Source organism: Pseudopipra pipra, chromosome 2 (genome assembly GCF_036250125.1).
Source record: "Pseudopipra pipra isolate bDixPip1 chromosome 2, bDixPip1.hap1, whole genome shotgun sequence".
Lineage (NCBI taxonomy): Eukaryota > Metazoa > Chordata > Aves > Passeriformes > Pipridae > Pseudopipra > Pseudopipra pipra.
This window is the reverse complement of record NC_087550.1, coordinates 21,355,659-21,378,547: the sequence shown is the minus strand read 5'-3', so window position 1 is coordinate 21,378,547 and position 22,889 is coordinate 21,355,659. Positions and strand designations below refer to the sequence as shown.

Genomic DNA, 22,889 nt, shown 5'->3' with positions numbered 1-22,889 from the left:
TATGTTATTTCTGCTGTTTCCATGCATGACCACTTAGTTTCCCTTGGTGAAGAGCTGTAAAAGGATAACATTTCTTTATGTTGCTAAATTCTTCAAAAATTAAATTAAAGCAGATAGTTCATATCTGTTTAGCTGTCTCAGTTATTTCAATCAGTTGGACCTTGGCATTGCAACACAGTCACTTGGTACTGCTTATGACATTTGGATGCTTCCTGTTGGCATTTCTTACAAAATCTCTGCTTGTGTGGGTTGCATTCTTTTTTTCTCTGCAAATACCGAGAGCTAGTCTTTAAGGTTTAGACCAGCAAACAGCTGAAGGTTACTGAAGCTCAGTGATTAGTTATCTCTTTGACTTTGTGAGATGAGTTGCATCCTGAAAATCAAACTCATCAGTGTTTATCTTTGCAAAAAATGATAACTCATACTTCTAAATATTTTGCTGCAAGTTTCCAGTGAGACTGTGATTTGGGTTCACCTCCTTAGCTATAAAACAATTGAAATATGTTTGCAGTAGCAACATAAAACATAAGTGCATGAACCACCAGAAGTGCAAGGATTCCTAGCAGCTCTTGGCAATTGTTTAAAAAAGGTAAATTCTTTTGAAGAAAAGGATTCCTGGAAGCAGAATATGTGTAGATGGGGACTGGATATGTACATGTCAGATGCCTGCTTTTAATGTGTGTTAACATGGAAAGGACATTTTGGCCTGTTCACTGGTCTCTGTAGAATTGGTGTTTTGCATTGTGACTCAGGTAGTCATTAGTTTCTTACAGTTACTTGACTGCTGATCCGAACAACCTCTGTTCTTAGTATCTGACTGAAAATACGAAATTCTGTCCTAGTAATAGGAATTCCACGCATCTTGTTTCTGAATGGTATCACAGGAAGGTTCCAGTTCTGCCCCCTTGTTACGATAGCGTACATAGCTACGGCATTAGTGAGTGTTGTTGTGTAAGCTGAATCAAGTTTATGAACTTAGTGGTGTCATCCTTGGCAGTGCTAGTAGGTGCATTTTTAAGAATTTCTGAGAAACAGATGGTGTAGTGGTGGTGTGTTGTTTTTGTATTTTGTTTATTTGTTTTCCCACACGAGTGTTTAAAGCATGCTAGCTTTAGAAATAGTTAAAAATTCTCTCTCTTAAGGTACCACCACTCGAGTCTGAAAACTTCCCAGAAAGAAATTTAATGCAACGTCCTAAATTCCCTTTGGTTAGAATAGTGACTAGCCAACTGTAAGTCGTTGTGGTACACAAGAAATCATACTTAAAAGGGCCCTTCTGGTCACTATTGTGAATCCATCTTTCTGTAAGATAACTTAAAAATTAGGATCAGAGAAGTTCAAATTTGGCACTTTTTTCTTTTTAAGAGATAGAGTCTGGAGGTTTTTTGTTGTGTAGGTTTGTTTTTTTTTTTTCCCAGGTTTTTTTTTGGGGGGGGGGGCTGGGCTTTGTTTTATTTTTTGTTGGTTTTTGTTTTTTTTTTTAAGGAAATATTTTTCTAGTGCTTTTTTTACACTGGAGTTTGTCTTTCATTGGCAAGACTATATTGCAGCAGTTTTGTTAACTGCAGTATTAAAGAAAAAAGCTATTTTAAAAATTTTTTTTTGTTCTGTTCTGCATGGATATCTTTGGTTTTGTTAACATTTTTCATTGTTCAGTAAAAGTTTTAAGTAAGTATATTACATTTTAATGTTCCTGCATTCTTTATGATGTGAAAACTCAATTCAACTCCAGCAAAGTCACAGGACACTGCCTTATTACCCATGTTCCAGAGATCATGCATCATTTATGTACTGAAAAATGAAAATAGACTCAATAGTCAGGTCTACTATATGCTTTATTAAGCACTTCCGTCTTCACTTTATATTTCCCTTGTTAATCCCACCTCTAAACTCTCCTCCTAGATTTTTGAAGTTCTTTCTAAATTTACTTTCAGCTCAAGGAAGAGGTTTTGTCATCCAGGGTTGGAATAGTATCCATCAGAATGACAGTCCTTGCCAGCTACTAATCTTTGGATTGTCAGTCTTGCTGAAATTCAATGTATTGTGCGTGAGGCCCCATGGATTCTCTTTTTAAACTTTTTCCCTCACAGTGGTTCTTCTGATAGAACCATTTATTTAAAGAATATGTTGATTTTCTTGGTTCTTTACTTGATGTGCTGTCAGAGGTAATCATTTGATACATCCTTGAGGAATATTATTAATGGTGGAAAAAGGAACTTGAAAACTTGGTATGCTTCTGAAAATGGTTGTGAGCAGATAACTCTTTTGTCATGGTTTCTAAAAAAGATGATGGTGTGAAAGCTTCCCAGAGTGATGCTGTCAGTCATATTACTGTTTATCTTGGCCTGGTGTTTAAACAAAGTTTGTAAATAAATATTTGTAAAATTATTCCAGATTTGCAAAAGTTTAATTATTTTTCACACGTAAGTACCATTTTCTGTTCCTATTCCGTGGTCCTTTTGTGGTTTTCCTAGACTTAGATAGAACAATCCTAATACCTCACATGTTGCTTAACTGTGAAGTGGAAATCTTTTCATGTCTCTTAATTGCAGTTTCTTGGAGTAGATGTAGTAGCTGCTTTAGTGCCCAGTTGCAGCTTTGGACGTTGAGGGTTAACACTGAACTGTTTTAGCATTTGTGCCACAGTTCTCTTTAGTTTCACCCCAATATAAGGCCAAAAGTGTAAAAACAGGATGTATAAAGTGTTTTATTTATTAGACTTGTCAAGACAAGCGTCTTGCCTACAAGTATAGCTACTTGGATGTAAGTTTTTTTTGGTAAGTGTGTAGAGAAGCCCCACAGAAATGAGGCATGTGAAAGAACCTCAATATCTTGAGTGGAAAGATGAGTTAGGAAAACAATGGAAATAGAAGTTGACTTACAATGGAGCAATTTTGCTTTGCTACTTCTAAGAGTTTGGAGAGCTTTTGACTGGGAAAGGATAGTTTCTGCATATCTAGCATGTGTATGGAGTATGTTGTGCATGTATGTTTGCCAGCAAGTCCCCAAAGGTTTTCGTAGCTGGTAGCTGCTGTACCTTTAGCAGGACTGTAGCCAGTTAAAGCCCATATCTGTTCTTTTTAACTTTGCTCCAAAATGGTTAAGATGTGGGGAAAAACATAGTTCAGTGTGGTGGAAAGAAGCTATCGGTGCCTAATTTTTCTTTTACAAATCTGTGAGTTTTGTGGTAAAACAAGAAGCCCTGAACCACGTTATTTATTAAATTCTATTTTTATGGAGTTGTGTGCAGGTATGAAAATACATCTCATTATCACAAGGATAGAAAGAGTGATGCATTAAATTTAATGCTTGTGAACACTTATGTGCAAAGCCCCAGTGGTGACCAGTTTTTATCTTTTTCTCAGGTATATTTGAAAACATCAAATAAAGCATTTGCATTCCATTATCTCTTAGTTTTTAAAGAACTGTTTTCAAGTTCTCCAGTTCTGTTACACGAGGCATCATTTTCTTCTTGCTACCAAGAAGGTACAGCAAAGCTGATGGGCAGGTTTAAAGTTCACAGATAGTTTTTACTAAAGCTTTACAGACTGCTGACTACCTACATGCTCTTGCTATACTTTTTGTGATAATTTTGGCACTTAAAGTTTAAATTTACTGTCATCTTCCTAATTAATAATTTTATTATTCAGTTGATTATTTTGTTGATTTTATTCCTAGAGGATCAGAAGTATGAAAATACCTCTAAGGGCAAATATCTTTGTTTTACAGGGCAAAACTAGGAATGAGTTGCTTCTTAGAACAGATTGTGTAATAAATTTTATGATACTGGAATGAAGCCAAGTTATTCAAAATGGGAAAACTCCAAACAGTCCCCATTGTAATTTTGCAAGTAGATTAGAAAATGAATGTTAGAAATCAATGTCACCTACACTGGGAGAAGGAAGTACTGGTGTGGAGATGTGGAGTGTTCTGTTGTATCAGTTGGACGACAAACTTTAAAGAGGGTTAGAAACTGATATTTAAAGTCACTGTTCTTGGTGCAGCTACAGGGTGCAAATAGTTACCACTGGTTTTTGAAGTTTTCTTTTTGAAAGCACCAATATGCCCTACTGGGTTTTTTGGGGTTTTTGTTTTGTTTTGTTCAGGTACTCAAGCCATCAGCTTCCCTTCCTGCCAGCTTCTGTTGATTCCATGGTAGCCAAAAATTATTTTTACCTCTGGCTGCTGCTGTCTCACCCTCCTCCCTGTCCCTGTCTTGCATCCTCTGCCAGGAGCCTCTGTGCAGGCTCCAGTGACTGACTATTCAGCCATTCAACCGTATCCGTGCCCTTACTCAGCTAAAGGCAGGTGGGATGATAACCTGGACATAAAACTGTGGTGCAACTCAAGAAGGGCACAATGAGCCCCAGACAGGGTGGGAAGTGGTAGATGCTCATGAAAGGCAAGGTGGTGCTGCAGCATCTGGTGTTTGGATCAACGTGTGCCACCACGGATCTGCAGTGTAGGCTGTGCAGTCTCATTTATGAGATGGAAATGGAAGGGGAAAAATGATGCTTGTAATGTTAATTTAGCATGTGAATTACTGGTATGATTGGAGAACTTTTTGCCTCTTTGTTGACATACGTAAGGCTTGTGAAATTGCATGTGGTCCTGGTGTGGTGAGGAGTTGGAAGAACATACAAGAGAGTTGAAGGCCATTCTGTCCACGACTGTTGCTTATTGTCATAGTATTTTGTGTGACCATCTGTGTGTTATTTTTCATTTCCTTCATCATCTGTGTTTCTGCTGAAAGCACTGAAGCACTACAGTGTTTATGAAAGTGTTGGTGCAGATTGCAAAGTAGATGCTATGTCTTGGGAAGTGGGAAAACTGCATGTGCCAGACAAACGACAGCATACAACATGAGCTGTCCCTATGATGCAGCATGGGCAGCAGATCAGAAGGGCTTCTGCATTATGTGTCATTGAGCATAGAGTCCTCTTACAGAGTCCTCACGTAAATCACTTTTCACCATGGCTAGCCTGTCTTTGCAGGCTACTCTTGCCAGCATAGTATTTAAGCAAGTCATAGCTGTCCCTGGGGACTTACATCGTGTCCCTGACATCAGTAACTGCAACACTGTCTTATACAACTGGTCTTTTTTACTGTATATTTGAAGCAGTCAGTTTGATTAGTATACAATAGTAGGGGAAGCACCTGTCCTACCTGCTCTGACAACTTAATAATTGAAGATATTTTCTTTTAAAATGTTACCATATTCTGGATGCTAAATTTAGGAGGGCTAAGTGTTCCTCTTTTGTGTAAAATTCAGTGGCTGAATGCTAAGACTGCATTTCCCAGAAATGGTAATTGTAAAGCTATGTGTGCAGATGAAAATAATAAAGTGCTAATTATCACTAGCCCAGCACGTGGCCAGCGTTGTAAATGAAAACAGTAAAATTTTGTTGTAATGGCATCTTAAATTTTGTATTTTTGCTATAAGAACAAGAAGCAGCCTCTGTCTCCTCTCACCCCATGCTGCCTCCCCACTGATCTGCCAACATTTTCAAAGGCAAGATGCTTGTTGTGCTTTACCTTTTGTCCCGTTCCTATCTTTGTTAAACCTCAACCCATGATTTGATTACCCTCCTAAGGGTGCCCCACAGCGGGTAAATCAATCCAAGCTGAGACAGCTGTAATCCCACCTGCCCTCCTGCCACTGGCAGTGGCACAGTGAGCTGCTTCGGAGGGGTGAGTTGGTGAAATCTAACACTGTGGTGGGAATGGGTCGGGCACTGTCTACAACCAGCTCAGCTCCTCAAGCCAGTGCACCAGTCTCGAGTGACTGCTCTTCCCAGGGGAGGGATAGTTTCTGCATTTCTGGTTGGGATTCAGGGTTGTATAAAATGTAAACGCAGGTTGGCAGTGCTGGTGAAAGGAGCAGTTGCTGGTGTTTCCTTACTCTCACACCGTCCTATCCCTCTGTCAGGGAAGGTGCTGTTGAATGTGCACACTAAAATAAATTAGGGGATTGCTCTAGGTTAAAACTAACAGCTGTTTTTATGCCAGGTCCCTGGTCTGGTTATCCATGTGGCCACAGAAGTGTTCACCTCCTGTACCAGGAAGGGTGTGAGAACATGTGGCCAAAAGTGAGATGCAGACAAGGCTTGCTTTTGTCTGTGGCTGTGCTAATTTGAAGTGCCTTTGAGTGTTTATTGAGCTATGGCCTCTCTTATGAAAGTGTGGGGTATTTTATGTTGTGAAACAGCTGTAATGGGATGAAATGCCCAAACCAGTGTGTTACTGAGGCAAATAAATGGCTTAAAGATGAAAGTCAACTGTATGCTTGTGTTGGCTTGTTAAGAAAATTAATTCTGACAGAGGAACAGATTCCTTCCTGAAGAGAACAGCATTCTGTGGATTTTGGTGGAAACAGCAGTGAATTTGGAGGACACAAATAAGGGCATTTGAAAATACGTGAAAAAGCTGTTCAGAATTTGATGTCTCTGTGGTCTTAATTCCTCAGTGTTTCTTATTCATGGAACTGTTTTGTTCATTGTGTAAACTTCCTTGCCCACACTGAGAAAAGCAAAAAGTATCTTTTAGTGGCACACTGATAAAAAGTGGGGAAATACCGAGCACAGGAGCTAAACAGAAGAGAAGAAATTATAGTGGTGTATTGATTCAGAAAGAGTTGTGCATTTGGAGTTAAATGAATGCTTTAAAATACCCATTTTGCTTACTTAGCTCTAATAGATTTGGTTCTACCTTTGCTTAGTTAAGAAAGTTTTAATTGCATCCTATGTGTAGTCGCAAACACAGAAAATCAAAGCTTATATATGTAAAATCTTCTCAGGAAACCCGCTGGTTAAATTGAGTCTGTTCAAAAGTGTGAGTGTGTTAAAACTGAGATTAGTGTATTATAATTATAGATTATAATATTAAACTGTCTAATGTCTTTATTTTATCATTCACTCTTCTCCAAGTAAAGAGTGGGAAAGTATTAACTGGTCTTAAAAATTAATTTTTTATGTGTTTTGGTAGTGAGAACAAGATTAGCAGTCACTTACAGCAGCCAGTCTCAAAGGGAAAAAGTTCTGATTAATTGACTTCCACAACTATAAAGAATAATTAATTTATAATAATTATATATTGTATTATATATGTATATGGGTGTTAAGAGGGTACTTGGCACCCACTCCTGCACATTTCACTTTCTTCATATACCAAAACCCAGTATATTTTGATATGTTTGTGTTGGTTCAAGTCCTGTATTTTGTTGATATAAAGAACTTGGGTATAAGAAATTGTTTTAAATCATCTGCATGATTGCATAGACATCAGTGTGCCATAGCCCAGTGTTATATGTAATCTGTCAGGATAATTCATCCAGACCGCATTCAAAGGCGCCTGCAGAAGAGATGGATGGTTCTCCTGATGGCAGCAGTCTGCTTTTGTATGCTGGCTCCTTAGAGGGGCAGTCCACGTTTCTAACACACGTTTGGGTGAAGAGCCGAGCTCCCTCGTGTTTACAGTGGACATGGACCTCAGGACACATGGAATTCGATGCACGTCTGCAGAAGGGTCAGTGTGTGTCAGGTGTGATGTGTGTACACAGGTGATCTGGTGCTTCTGCCAGGGCTTTTTCTGTTCTGCAGGTGCAGTAGGTCTGTTGTGTGACAGAGAAGACTGAAAGAAAGCAGGAGGCTCGTTCAGCTGTGTTCTGACAACAGAGGTTGTCAGCCCATTCAGGAATAATTGATTTAGGAATTGATGTCTCTCTCTTCTGTGTGTTCTCAGATACTCCACTCCCATGCACACAGATAAGCAGAGGCAAAAGATTCTGTGGCGCTTGACTTCTGAATGAATGAGGTAGCCAATGCTCCTATATATGTGGCTGTAGTGCAAAGAATTGTATTTTCTCTTTTTCTTAGAGAAATTGCTGAGTATTGCAGATTGCTCCCCTGATACAGGATGTGTGTGTGTGTCTCTGGAGTTCATCGGTGGTATTTATACAACTTTGGCAGAAATGATGAAGCACCACTTTACATGGAGAGGCTCAAGAACTACCCTTCTCTAGTAGCAGTAAAACAAAATGTGATTTCATTGTCCTGTAGGTTTCGCTGGAAGTCTGATTTTTTTAGAATTTTGCAGATAGCTCCTGAATGATGCCCTTGGCAGACTGTATATGCTGTGGTAATCTTCAAATTCTTCAGGCATGAAGTGTCTGGCATTTCTGTTATCACTAACCTAAGTGAAACATACAACAAAATGTGATATAAAATGTCCTTTCAGAATGTGATACTTGTAAAAATTGGATTTATAGTAAGATGATGCTCTAGGTGCAGTTCAGCACAACTGTTTTTCCTTTCCATTCATTTCTATTATGATTTGACAGCAGGTTTTTTTAATATGGATAGAGGAGTATTTTTCCTTTCATGTTTTCAAGAAAACCTACAACAAAAAAAGATTTGTGATTGGCATTTCTATTAAATTGTGTGAGACAGACTAAAAAGCATTTCTCTCTAGCCACTGGAAACAAGACAGTGTTCCAAACTTCCAGGGGAAATTTTAACATTTTTAAGTGATGTGTCTTTTAAAGAAAAGTCACAATGTCTTTTTAAAATTTATAGTATTTTATTTGCATTTTATCACCTAAATGTGTGAGGATTTTTTTGGAGTTCTTTGCTTTTCTCATCGGAAAGGTGCCCTGTTCATCATGCAAATGCAGTGCAGGTATTGTTTCATGCAGTGCAGGTATTGTTTCATGCTTGAGACAGCTGAACAACAAGCTACTGGAAAGAATGGTTTAAATGAATGTTAGGCATGGTCTTATCTACTTCTAACTAGAGAAATTTATGGTTTAAATACAGTTTGGGTCAAAAAAGAGACCCAGGCACTCCTTTGACTTTCAGCAGCATAGACTTAGGATGCAAAAGTGCAGGGAACAATCAAAGATACAGAATCATGTGCATTATTGGCATTCTTGGATGTAAGAAATAACATTTGTGTTGTTACTGTGTTGCAATAAAAGGCCCATTGAGAGGCGAAATAATTAACTGCCAAGCATTCTAGATCATGCAAGCATTCTTACTTTCCTTAGAATGCTCTCAGAGCAGTTTATCTGCCCATACAGGTGAAAGTTACTATGATTTCATGTTCAAAAGGCCACTGTATTAGTGTATCTGCATAATATTTTCAATCTGTGAATGAATAAGGAGTTGCTTACCCCATCACAGGATTGGAAAAGCACAGAACTGGTTAACTGGCTCGTTTTTATTTAGGAAATAAACTAAAACTGACTGCTGCTCATGTTGAAAATTATTTTTATGTGTCTGCAGTATAAAGAGTTTTGAAATACTAGCCACAAATATCACCATGAACATATTTGTTGTTTTTATTTTTGTTCATATAATAAGTTCCATGCATTTGGTAGTGTCTGGGAGTACTTGCTTGCAAAAAGCCAGTTTACTAGCAAAGGAATCCATTTTTCTTGACTGTTAAGGATATTGTGACTAATAAGGAGTCTGACATTTGAATGTTTACTAACTAATAAACCAAGACCATACAGGTTTTGAGTGATAAAGCTTTCATTTTTCTTAGATTTATAACATGCTTTTGGAAAGAAACCAGAATTATAATGATACAAAGAACATGCAGTTTAAGTTACCTCTTTGTAACACTGGACGATTGTGTCTCATGTATTCAACAGCGGTAATTTAGAAAAGTAATTTATCATCTGTCACCCAAATGGAAATACTTGTCATGGGATAGAACAAAGTGTTTTAAAGCAGATTGCATTAATAAAAACATGGCTGAACAACAGCTTTACAAATAGAAATTTTGATTTTACTGGAGCAGATATTCCAGTTAACTTTTCCAGAGATGCATCATTTTGATTCAAGACTGCTAGCAAGAAAATATGCTGCAGTTTGCATCTGTTTATGAATCTGTATATGTCAGCAGCACTTCAACTTTTAGAACATGCAGCTGTCTTTCAATGTGCTCAGATTATAAAGAGAACAGTTTTTGCTATTAGAAATTAGGTGTGTTTGTGTCTTGGTTTAGAGACAAATACTGGGGTGGGAACTAGTTTGCAAACAGGTTAATCAGATCTAGTTAAGTTAATCACAGTTTGTTTCCAACTCTCTTCAGTGCATTGGACTGACTTTTCCATTCAGTCTTGCATGAAATACATTTAAGAATTTTGAAATTTAGTTAAAATTCTTAAATATGTGTACAGTCTTTGTCCCTAAAGCTTAGCTTACCTTTTCATGCTTCGTAGAGGAACTGCACATATTGTGTAATATGAAACACTTTCGGACTGACACCTTTAGCTCTCAAAACCAACTTCTGTCAATACAAATCATGTTGATTATTGTGAATGTTACTTTAAGAACATTTTTATTTCCAAACCAACACATAAATTCTTGCACTTTTTGTTCCACACACTAGGGGAAATTCATGTCTAGTTGTTGAAATTCATGTCTAGATTTATCAGTTTGCTCTTCATAATTTCATATGGAGAATACACAATTGGTGCTATTTTTTCCACTTGTTAAACAAGTCTTCATTAGTATTGTTATTGCTATTTAAAGTTAATACTCAAATGTTAGGTAGAGGACTCCAGGTTGGAGTTACAGTTTAATTTGTTGTACAAATACAGAAAAATTGAATGAGTTCTCTAAGTATGAATGAATTGCAGCATTAAAATTGTGGTGCAGTAGAAAACAACGTACTAGTGGTTTGGTAGTGCTCAGAGCTGTGTTCAGTTGTGTTCAGTACTGTTTGCTGTTCATTGGCTTTCTACTTCTTTTCCATCATGTGAATACAGTAACTACAGTAAAACCCATATGCTCTTGTTTCATTGGCAGGTTTCTCCCTCCTTTTCAGAATCTGCTTCCCTCTGTACTGAGGTGTAGAGGGAACGTGAAATAACAGGGACACTTTCTGTGCTGTCTGTGCAATTTTTAAAGCCATTGGGGATGAATTTTCATCTCATTGAGGAATTTGTAGCAGCTCTCTGGCCATCTGTGATGAGAAGCTAAACATAAGGCAACATTAGTTGCCTTAATTACTGTTTCCTCTGCATGCAACTTACCTTGGAGTCTTCTTCTAACGTGATTATTGTGGTTTGACTAAATCCCCAGTGAAGCCTTAAAGATGAATGTGTGAGCTGATTTCTTCTTGTTCTTTTGTAGGTGATGGATGTGGACACACTGTTCTGGGCCCTGAAAGTGGAACTCTCGCTTCCATAAACTACCCACGGACATCTCCCAATAGCACAGTTTGTGAATGGGAAATTCGGGTAAAGCCTGGGCAGCGAGTTCAGCTCAAATTCGGCGATTTTGATATTGATGACTCAGATTCTTGTCATTCCAGTTACCTAAGAGTTCACAATGGAATTGGCCCCAACAGGACAGAGATAGGTAGGAGCTTTTATAATTGATATTTGAGAACTGTGTCTTGTCTAAAACTTGGATATAACTTTTGTTACTTTTTGACAAAAACTAGATGCTAAATGCAACATAGATCCTATAATAATCTTTGATTCTTAAGATTATCAAAGGAAACCCCTTGGTTATGTGGGGGTTTTTTCTCAGACATTTCCCGGTAGCTTGCAAAGTTCTTGTAAGCACTGAAGAGGAAATTGTAGAACTATAAGGAGTGTGTATACATATATATATATATATATATATGTATCTTACCTGAAATGCCTTTCCTGTTATATGGATTCGCTCTGATTTGAGCTGTTTGTCTTGGTGGTATTAAAGGATGTCCAGCTTCAAAAGTCGTGTAGTTCAATACCCTCCATGTTTAGATAATATTCATAGTTTAATCTTTGCTCTCTTCAGGAGAACAAATTCAATTTCTTGACTAGAAGTCTGTGTTGTTTTTTTTGAAATAGCAGTGTGATGTTATAATCTGTGCCAAAGTATATGTAGGGTGTTAAGACCCTTGTAGTTACTTGGCATAAAACTCAAAATGAATTGTCATTCTCTCTTCTCTAATATTAGTTGTTATTATGCAGATTAATTCTATTTTCTTACCTAAAACTTTAATTTGGAGAGAGAGAAAGGGAGATTTACCACACTAAGATTGTTTTTTTGCAACTCAAATGCCGATCCCACTAAATAGAGTTTTTTTATAAAGAGACTAGTGGAGTGTTAGCTTTGTTAACCCTCTTTTCCAACTGCTACCTAGGTAAGAGTGTGTGAAAATAAGTATGTGCTTGGCGCTGTTGAGCCAGGCTTAGTCTAAAATAGGAAACACTGAATACCTTAAATGGCAAGGAACATCAAGTTCTGATAAGTCTATTACTCACTTTTACAAGTGACTTAATGGGTTCGAGTAAATTTTCTACTTCATTTGTTTCTCTTGACTTTCAGCTGTTCCCAGCTGGGGTAGTAGCACAGTATGTTGAGCAAATGTGTGTGTTGTTCTGCTCTTAATAAATTAAATCACAGAACAAACAGTGATATTAACAGTGGCAGGTACAGATGATGCAGGTTCTTGAATGTTCATGTTTGAGGCAACACACACTGGAGAGATTAAACGGTGACCTCAATTTCCTTAGAAGAAATCTGGATTTATCCTAAGTTTTTCCATTCAAGACTCCTGACATGCTCTAGTATTAAAATACTTGTATTACAGAAAGTCTGAAATGCAATCATACCTATTTTAATCTGAAATTACTTAAAAATTGATTAGATTAAAAAATAAATTGTTAGTGGATTACTTAGTTGATAAAGAGAAGGTTCCTAATGAAGCTTTTAAGGGCTAGTGCTTATTCCAAGCCTCTTGAATATTTATCAAGAAATCAAATGAAGATTCAAATAGTTGCTGTTAAGTTTGTCTCTAATGTGAGATTTAGAGGTGTTTTTTATAAAATTTCATTACAGCACAATCACTGTACATCTGCAGTCAGGTGTACTTCAGACACAGGAATTCCCTCTCCTGCTGTGATGGTGCTGTACACAAACACTGGGGTCCTTCAGTGCATAAGTACAGAAAAAATAGTAATATTACATCTTCTGCACATACAGTTGACAGAGGTGTCACTGCAGTCGTGTTTTGTCCATTTCTAGTGCCTGCTTTTTAAAAAGATTGCTAAAAATCTGGCAAGAGGCCAGGGAAGAGTTAGAAAAATGATTTATAGTCTCAAAACTATGTCTTGCCATGAATCATAAGGTGCATCAGTCTACAGTTTGTCAAGGGCTGTATGTCCATGGTGCAAGCAACACTGGGTAGTTTATCCAAGCTAGATTTAGGTGTCTTGCACTGTGTATTTGCCTGAAGAAGGGGATAAATGGTGTTTTGAGGACAGTCTGACCTACAGTGAGAGAAATCTCATGCTGGTCAGTCATGTAACAAGATCCAGTGGCTGAAAACAAAACTTATGGAATGATAAGCAAATGGAATGATAAGCTGAAACATATGGAGTGTCATTTACTGCTGGTGATTATCCACTTTGATTATCCACTGCAGAATCTTAAATAGGGTTATAGATGATTTTTACTATATCGAATGATCAAGGGAGCCTATAGAACGGAAGATTTTTTTTTTAACAGGTTAATGAACTGATCAGTATCTTTATTAAATTTTCTAGTTAGTAGGACTGAAGAATTCCATATTGACTTGAGTCTGTTTAGCAGCCATTCATCCAGTAATGTTATTCGATAGCAATTCTAAAACTTCATGGGGCAAATATTGTCAACATCTGTGGATTCCAGCATCTTAATTTGAATTGTGTTATTTTTGTTCACTTTGTATGGCAAGAGAAGTATCCAGATACAGAACCTGTGTATGTTTTTTAGATGCAGCAAAACAGAAGGTGAACCAACTAGCAGTTTATATTAACGGTGCTCACATATGCTTGTATGTTACTACTGAAACGTAGTGAATCATGCCTGTTGTTATCCAAAACTGAGAAAAGTACTTGACAGAAACCATGGAAAAGTTGACAAGGAAGAAGTGCCCCAGCAACTGAGGGAAGACGAAGGCTATTTTCTCATTCGCTTCTCATTTGCTTCTGTAGATGCTTCTCATTGCCCTAACTTGATCCTTTTTCTTGACATGTTCTTTGAAGTACTGACTGTGAAGGTTATGTATGATTAGAGGTGAATGGCATAAGGTCACGTTTATCTGCAAGTGTTAAGAGACTCTCACCTGTTGACAGTGACAAAATAAATGTGTTACCCGTAGTCTGCCATTAAATGGACACTAACAACCTTATTTAGTGTCATGTACGTGTGTTTGTTTTTGAATATACACTGGAAATAATGTGAGCTTACACTGCAAGTAAAATAAGGTGCTGCCAATGAAATAAGATGCTTATTACCTATGTTGGTTTGGGTCAGTCTTTGTTCTCCTTCTCTCCATAGGAAAATACTGTGGGTTTGACTTTCAAATGGATGGTTTAATTACTTCAAAAAGTAACGAGGTCACAGTACAGTTCATGAGCGGGATTCACGCTTCTGGACGTGGATTTCTTGCAGCTTATTCAACCACTGACAAATCAGGTATTTATAATTATTTGGTAATTTTTCTTTGTTGGCAAAATTAGAGCTGTCTAGTAAAAACACAGAACAAATTTATTTATTCCCACAATCCCACAAATTAACTTCTAAAAATTTAATACACTCTTGCTGTTACTTCTGTGTAGGACATTGGTCTGCCAGTTACTTAAAAGTTGCTGTAGTTTTAAAGAGATGGTATCATAGCTTGCCTTGAATAGCAGAGGAGGAATGTCAGTTGTCTGTTACGAATGAAAGAACTCCTTCATATTAAGGATAAAATGCATTTTTTCAGCTGGTAGTCAAGGTGGCAGATAACTATAAAGTTTTCCTATCAAACGGTGTATATTTTATACAGACTAACCTCATGGAAAATTTTATTTCAGTAGCAGTATCCTATACTCCCTCAGCTCTTTAATTACATAATCTGCTGACTACCTTTTAGTCTTTTTGCCATTTCTTGTTTTTTTGCCACGTTTTTGGTTACTCTAACCTTCTGAAAGAGGTTGCTATATTTGTTTTGCATCTCCTTCCACTCATTGTAAAGGTGAGTGACCTACGTGGTCCGTGAGGAAATGAAGGATTACAAGCAACTGCTTCAGTAGGCAAAAGGCTTGAAAAAACCCTCTCTGGAAATAATTCTAAAAAGAGCAGATAAAGACTTTCAGTTTTTAATTTTGTGGAGATTTTGTTGCTTTCCTCTCTATATGTTGGACTGTATGTGCTGAGCCACATCAGACACAAACATGAAATTTGAAGTATCTGTCATGGATGCCAATAACATGGCACTATAATATTTGTTCCTTGTACTGCTTAGGTTCAGCACTGCAGAATTGTTAAATGCTGAAAACACAGGCCTCTTTAGGTAGAATATTAATTTAATTTTGTGAAAAGAGCATATGTTTGTGTCTCTGAATTATCTTGGGTTCTCTGAAGTGTGGCTATAAATTAAAATTAAGCTGTACAGGAGATGAATTTTTGTAATATGTCTTATGTCACATTTTCAGTAGATTTTCCAGTTACTTAGACAAATTAGCAAGGTTCTACTGTAATACAAAATCTGTTGAAAGAAATTTAGTCGGAACATGGTTTCTTCATTCTGAGACTTTTGGTGAAGCCTCAGGGCTCAAATGTTTATTTTCATGCACTTTAAAAAGCATACTCAAACTTACTGTCTTTATTATCCTCTTGACCTGACATTTTTTCTTTCCAGACTTAATTACCTGTTTAGACAATGCAAGTCACTTTTCCGAACCAGAATTCAAGTAAGACTGATTTTTACCTGTTTCCACCCAATCTCTTTAATAAAGTAATTTTAGTGTTTCTACTTCACTGTTACTTATATCTGACTGCAGCTTGAAAATTGACCATCCAGAGAACTTGAGAAACAATTAGGGTTAGAGCTGGGTAATTTTAACATTTGCACTCCTGCTTCCTCCCTCTCTCCCGTTTTTGTTGTTTACATGCAGTATACAGTAGAACCTCGTTAATTTGCACTAACACATAGGAGCTAACATCTGATTCCCATAGAAAGAATATTACAGCAGGTATACACCTTAAATACTGAAATTCATATTATGGTTACCTAAGGAGCACTAAATGATGAAATGTGTTGAAAATTACAAACCCATTTCACAGTTTGGTGTGCATTAATGAGGTTCTGTGGAGACACAGAATACTGTACCTTCTGATGGGGGAAGCATTTGTTATTTCCCTGTTTTCTCCTTCTCCATTTCCATCTACAGGACAATGTTTAAAGCTGCAGAGTATTGTGAAGTACCTAAACTTACTTTTTGGAGGACATAAGCCATGGCATTGTGAAACATTTTGAAGTGCAATTTTTGCATTTCTCTTCCATTTTCCCAAGTTCCAGAATAGGGCTCTAACTGTAGGTTCTGACCTTACCATGTGCCAAAGTCTGACTCTCACTGTTTTCATGGAACCTGCAATATTGCTTCAATGTTGTTGAACTGTGGTGAAAATGTTAACAAGTTTACTCCAGTTCACTTTTGCAGATGTAATCATTTTCATGTTTGCAGTATGAAATGGCCCTGGAACATGAACATGGGCTGGCTCCAGAGGTGCCAGTGTCTTGCCTCTTGCTTTTCATTCAATTAGGATATATCCTTACATAGGGATATATGAATAACAGTGTATTGTAGATCAAATCGTAGTTACTATTTTGTAACATTAACAGAGTTGTAAGTGTATGTATATCTTGACTTGATATTTTGTTCACTTCCAGTAAGTATTGTCCAGCTGGATGTGTGATCCCTTTTGCTGATATTTCAGGCACTATTCCCCATGGATACCGAGATGTAAGTAAAAATAGTGTGGGCTCAAGTGAATTTTGGTAAAACACGCAATGCACAATACAAGTCAGCTATAGTTATTCATGTTAGTTCTGCTTCCTGGATGCTGGAATTTATACCTCCTAAAGTGAATAACATGGTATCCAGGTTTTGGCACTGCTGCTAAATGACAGGTGCTTCAGATGCTGCCCCCTCCAAGAAGTGAAATAGTGTAGTAGAGTCTCAAAACATTTTTGTAAGGGCTGCAGAGAAAGGTGGATCAATCAAAATATTGTTTTCTATTTCCTGTTTTGTTTTTGTTGGCTTTCTCACTTTGGGAAATTCAGATTTATAATGAAAGAACCAGTGAATGATGTCCTCCTGGTTTTTGACAATGTAATGTCTCTCACAGCAGGGTCTCAGTGGTTATATTAATTTTTTATTACAACTGGACAGATGAAATACTGTTTATGCTCAGCACCTATAAAATAATTTGCAAAACAAAGTTAATACTCTAAGATTAGTATTTCTGTAAAATGGAAATTAAATCTTCAATAATGTACTATTTACTTAAAACACTACAAAACCGTGTATAGTGTTTTTCTAATGTAAGATTTTGCAGCTGAATTAACAAACTTGCCATAGGACTGGAGGGTGTTTCCTTTGTTTTTTTTAGATTATTATAATTTTGCTAGCAATCTAGTAAAAATTACATGAAATCTCTGTTTTTTAAAAAATACTCCTTTAATAAGCCATTAGATCTAGCACAAAGACAATTTAAAAATGTTAGCATTCAAATATTTTAATATTAAATATGAACCTAAAGTGTGCCTGATTGTTTTTCTTTTCTCAAGTATGTGTAAATCCTTAAACAATCACCCACACGTAAAAATGTCACCACAAGGTAACTGTTATATGTTCTGGTCCACAGTGAGTCTTCACTAAATGGCTGTGAGGTAATTTTTGTTGCTGGTAACAAGGTGAAGTTGATTCTCTGCCTAACATATTTGCAGCATTCGTAGGAGTCCTGCTTGTTGGGAGGTTTTTTTGCCAAAATCTGGAAAAATTGTTTTCTATGGACAAAAAGGGAAACTTTCAGAAATAAATGCCCTATGACTTTCTTTTGTCACTTTTCTCACTTTATTCCACTGAATATAAAAGCAGAGAATTTCCCAGAAGTCAAGTTGTGTGCGAAGAAATCAAATTGTCCAGCCCACTTTTGGGCCAAGTTTCAGGTAGAGGTTTCTCATGCATCTCTTTCAAATGTACAGCAATTGCTTGTTGCTTTAAAAAATACTCTAAATCTTGATTCTTTGCTGTGTCACCCTATTGTAGACAGTCCTTGAGAGCTTGGAGCTCTCATTGCTGACATCTTCTGGTGGGCACAGAGGAGAGAGCTGCATCTACTGCAGAATCCCATGTTCATACTTCCAATGGAAAGGGGAGCTGTGTCGATCCCAGTCTTGCTGGATGTGAGGGGCTGCAGAATTGCAACATCTCTCATACCCCTGTGCTGCACATTGCAGGGACACCTGAGAATAGCTCTGTCTGTGCCTGTTGCACTGTGTGTAGCCAGTAATCCTCCAGAAATCTTGGTGCACGTGGTGGATGGTGCAAAGCCACTGCTGCTAAGCTCTTTTTGGAACTGGACTCTCTCTCTTCTCCTGAACACTAGAGTATTTCTTGGTCAAGCCCCTTTGGCTGGAAGGATTTGCTTCCCAGCTTGGCTAGTTTTGATCCAGGAGACAGAGGCACGTTTCTCTGCTCACTCTGCAGTGCCTGAAGGACTGATGTGATGAGTCCTGCTCACTTGGCACAGCCAGCCTGCAAGCCAGGGAGGTGTCACTGTGACATTTCTTAGTAGATCCAGTCATCCAGGGAGAGAAGGCAAGAACGTGATGTCCTGCAAAAACACTTTGTGTAACTGATATCCACTGACCTGTACAATGTAGGTAATTGACTTCTTTAGGATGGGTTTGTATTCATGTATTACTGTGGGTTTATATGGATCAGTGTCCTGGATAACCATTCAGGTTAAACCATGTTTAACCATGAGTTAAACTAAAAAATACAGCGCCTTGGCAAAAAGCTACAAAATCTGCAGTGCATCACTCCTTAATTGTGAGAAAATAAACAAACAAACTTTCAATGTGCTTTCTATTAAAAGATTTCCTATGTATTTATGTCTTCAATTTCTATTGTCTAACATGATTTATTGTAGGCTGAAAGTCTGGCTGTCTGGCTTTTTCAGACTGTTTTGCATTGGTGTTGGTTTGAGGGTATTTAGTTACAGGAGTTACATACCAAATACATCTGGGCAAGGACCCAGTGAAATTTAGGACCTTCTTTTTGTTCTTATAAATTTCATAATGAACTGTAGATGAGTCTGTTATTTCTAAATAAATTAGAACAGTATATTAATGTAATAATAACAAAGGCTATAACTGGATAGTGTAGCATTTACAATAGATGGTGTGGTATTTAATTTATTTACTTTGTAGTATTAAATTTTTCTTTCCCCCCCTCTTCAAGTCGTCATCCCTTTGTATGGCTGGTGTTCACGCAGGCGTTGTGTCAAATACCCTGGGTGGCCAAATTAACGTTGTGATCAGCAAGGGCATTCCCTACTATGAAGGCTCCTTGGCTAACAACGTCACCTCAAAGGTGTAAGTGTACTTCCTGTCTTTTCCTTATCTTTGGCACCTTAGATCTTGGTCGTGTCTCACTGAGGGATTAATTTCAGCTAGTGAAGCTACATGTTCCCCTGACAGGTTCTCTTCTCTGAGGTTCTCACAGTGCACTTTTGCTGCAATGTAATTGTTTACTAGATATTTTTAACCTGTAAAGATTAATTTTCCAAATTCTGTGAGGATTTTTTACCTGCTTGACTGTAAATTCCTAATGGTCTGTGGAAAAATAGTAATGTAATGGCAGCTTTTTAGTTACAGGGAAAAGAGTGTAGCTTGTCATTGTATCCCAGAAGTCCCAGGAATGAAAGTAGTCAGAGGAAATTGATTCTTGTTGTTATGATTAGCTTAATATGTAAGGGAGCATTTTAATGAAGATGTGCCTTTTGCCTGGTATGTTTGTTTGAAAGCCTCCAACTCTGTATCTCTGGACTAGCTTTCAGTTGAAAAGGTGTTTGTACTGAAAGCGCTGCAACTTGGTGGCAGAAAGCGTTGCTTTAATCACTAAGTGTTTGTTCAGGCATATGTGCATAGGTTTCACTGGCAAGCAGTCAGACAGGAAAAATAAATTGAAGACAGTTTGTTTCAGTTTACCTGAGTACTGCAAAACATCTTTTGTTCTCTGCAGGGGACCTTTATCTACAAGTCTCTTCACCTTTAAGACAAGTGGTAAGTGTTATCACATGTGTTAGATGTTATTACTTTGATGCAAACGTTGTGAGTAGGAATAAGTGTGCAGGTATATTACTTCTTAATTTTTGTTCTAGTTTGTGAGACTTATTTTACTGCATTCCTCAGTAATGTATATTTTTGAATTGTTTTACTATCTCAATTTGATGATAAATCCTCACTGCATTTATAGGTAAGCCTTGCTTATCTGCAGACAGAGATTCTTTCAAGTTACGTTCCTCTATTGTAGTCTAATTTAAAGTGACTTGATTCTCATACTTTAAACAGACTACTAAAGGAGAGCTGGGCATTAAGAGTTGCTCTTTATTTGTAACAACTGTGCATTCTGGTTTTCTTCCAGGTTTACTCCTTACACTTTCCTGGTTGTCTGTTAAGAAAGCTAGAAGAAATCTCAAAATGATTCCTCACCTTTCTCTTCCTTGTTTTACTTTTTCCCCCTCCCCTTTCCTTGCAGCTGAATGCTGTGTGGTAAATTACTGTCTCTCTTGCTCTGGAAGGGCATGTTGGGCCTTGCTCTGTGTCTAAGATATGTCCCTTCTTGGCTTTTATGTTTTGTTTTGTCCATGTGTGCCAGGTTGATGATTGTTATCACAAGTGTTGCCCTTTTTGAAGCTTTACTGCTTTGTGAGTTTTTACCTTCTATCTTACCTGTTTTTCAAATAGATTAGCTGCAGTTTTCTAAATGGAAGCTGGTTTTTCTCTAAGTTGCTTTGAATGCTGTCTTCGAGTGGATGTTGGCAGTACTGTGAAGACAGTGGCCTTTCCTCAGTGTCTTTAACTGTTTTAATAACAATATAAAATCCATAAAACCATCATGTCTGTTTTTCATAATGATAAAGTTAAAAAAAAGGGAGGGGGGACCATGCACATACTCTTCAAAAGTAAACAAATACTTTTCCTAATATAAATAAAAGGGATGCAGAATGGGGATATAAAGACAGGAATCTGATGGGCAGAGGTGTTTGGAGATGGAAATGTAAACAAACAGACAAAAATTAGAAAATATAATGTACCTAATAGTAAAATAATTTCTCTCCCAGACCCTCTGCAAGAGCTGAAAGAAGGAATTGCATGTCTGGTGTCCTTATGCATGAAGAATATTAAACACAGTGATCTGGGTGGGGTTTGCTGGTGTCTTTTTGCTGGTCTTTCAAAATGTGATTTGATAGTGTGTATGAAAGTAATTAATGGCCTGGAAATATGAAGAGATAGGACAAAATGCTGATCTAGATCTCTGGATTTCAGTGGCACGTGAGAAATTATTAAATAGAGACGAGATGCAGGTCTAGATTAAAATCTCTGTAGTTAAGTGACCTAGGAATTTGCTGAAGGCAAAAGAAAACTCCTGTAGTATGCTCAAATGAGGTTTATCAGACTGTGCTGAAGGTCCTACTCTGTTTCTTCTGTAGTAGTTGGTTTCATTTGATACGAAATAGAAGAGTGTGTTATTAATGCCAGAGGTGTGGTCTGTGCAGAGAAAGGTGAAATTATTTGTACAGGAAGACCTGGCTGACTTTGAGGCTTGAGTGATAGAAATTAACTGAAGAATCACAGAGCAAAAGGTAGAATGTCAGATGCTTACAGACTGAGGCATTTTTGCTTCAAACTGGCAACATGTTAAATGGAAACAAGAGATGAGGGAAAGGATTCTGTTAGTAAAGTGCTAACGTGATCCTGGGCTGTGGCAGGTGAAGTATGTCAAGTAGAGACAATAAACTATTAATGCCATCTCACAGGAGATGGACAAGGCCTTCCCTGGAATCCAGTCACACGTGGGCTCCCTTCAAGGATGAGTGCCCAACCTTGGTGCAGAGAGGGTGTGCTCACAGGAGAAGGGAAACTAGGCTGGGTTGCTCAGCCTGCCTAACTGAAGGAAAAGATTGCTCTCTGCTGCTATTTCTGGGAAGTACACCTGAGAGGAGAAAACTGTTGGCACTACAGAATAAGATTCAGCAAACAGCAAATGGATATCAACTAGCCACAAGGAGATTTAGCCCTGAATTTAGGATATGTTTGTTAGCCATCAGCAGAATGCAACATGGGAAGAAACTCATAGTAAGAATGCTGATTTCAGGGATGCATTTGAGCTCAAGACCAGGATTATGACATGACTTCCTACATGCTTTGATGTTCAAATTAAATTGTCATACTGAGGTGGGTTTAAAAAACAAGAAGTTATGAAGACACAAAAAGGAACAAATGATCAAGTAGTCTGTTTCCCATTCCTGCACCAACCATCTTAAACCGTGACGGTTCCCCCAAAGCTTCTCATTTAGTGCTCTGTGTGAGTGGTGGCTAAGAGGATATCCATGTTACTCTTGGAGCAGGCATAAATCATGGCAATCTCATTACTATGAAGTTGGGTTCCAATATCACTGTTAGAAAGCAGAAGACAGTGTGTTTTGTTGATAGTGTTGTTATGGAATAAATTTAGATGGCACTTTAATATTTGTACATAAAGTCTTAAAATCCAAGCAGAGTAGCTTCAGTTTTCATTTTCAGTCCTCACCTTTTCTGTTGTTCAGGTTGTTATGGGACACTGGGGATGGAATCTGGGGTAATTCCTGATTCCCAGATCACTTCATCGTCTGTTCTTGAGTGGCCTAACCAAACAGGACAAGTAAACATTTGGAAACCTGAAAATGCCAGACTAAAAAGGGTTGGTCCTCCTTGGGCTGCTCTTATCAGTGATGAACATCAGTGGTTGCAGATTGATTTGAATAAAGAAAAGAAAATAACAGGTAAGTGAATCTGATGTGATTTTT

At 37.6% G+C, this 22,889-nt stretch overlaps 1 protein-coding gene across 4 annotated transcripts in view; it reads left to right on the top strand.

Moving 5' to 3' along the window:
* Positions 1-22,889, top strand: part of DCBLD2 (discoidin, CUB and LCCL domain containing 2) — a 58,200-nt gene that overhangs the window by 22,410 nt on the left and 12,901 nt on the right. For all 4 annotated transcript variants that reach the window (XR_010428033.1, XM_064644294.1, XM_064644295.1 and 1 more), the window contains 7 exons: positions 11,142-11,369; positions 14,325-14,462; positions 15,670-15,721; positions 16,702-16,774; positions 19,280-19,413; positions 20,063-20,103; positions 22,650-22,865. Coding sequence is in view for 3 of the 4 variants with exons in the window: in XM_064644294.1 (XP_064500364.1) it covers positions 11,142-11,369; positions 14,325-14,462; positions 15,670-15,721; positions 16,702-16,774; positions 19,280-19,413; positions 20,063-20,103; positions 22,650-22,865 (882 nt within the window). In the remaining variant the exon portion in view is untranslated. The remainder of the gene's footprint in view (positions 1-11,141; positions 11,370-14,324; positions 14,463-15,669; positions 15,722-16,701; positions 16,775-19,279; positions 19,414-20,062; positions 20,104-22,649; positions 22,866-22,889) is intronic.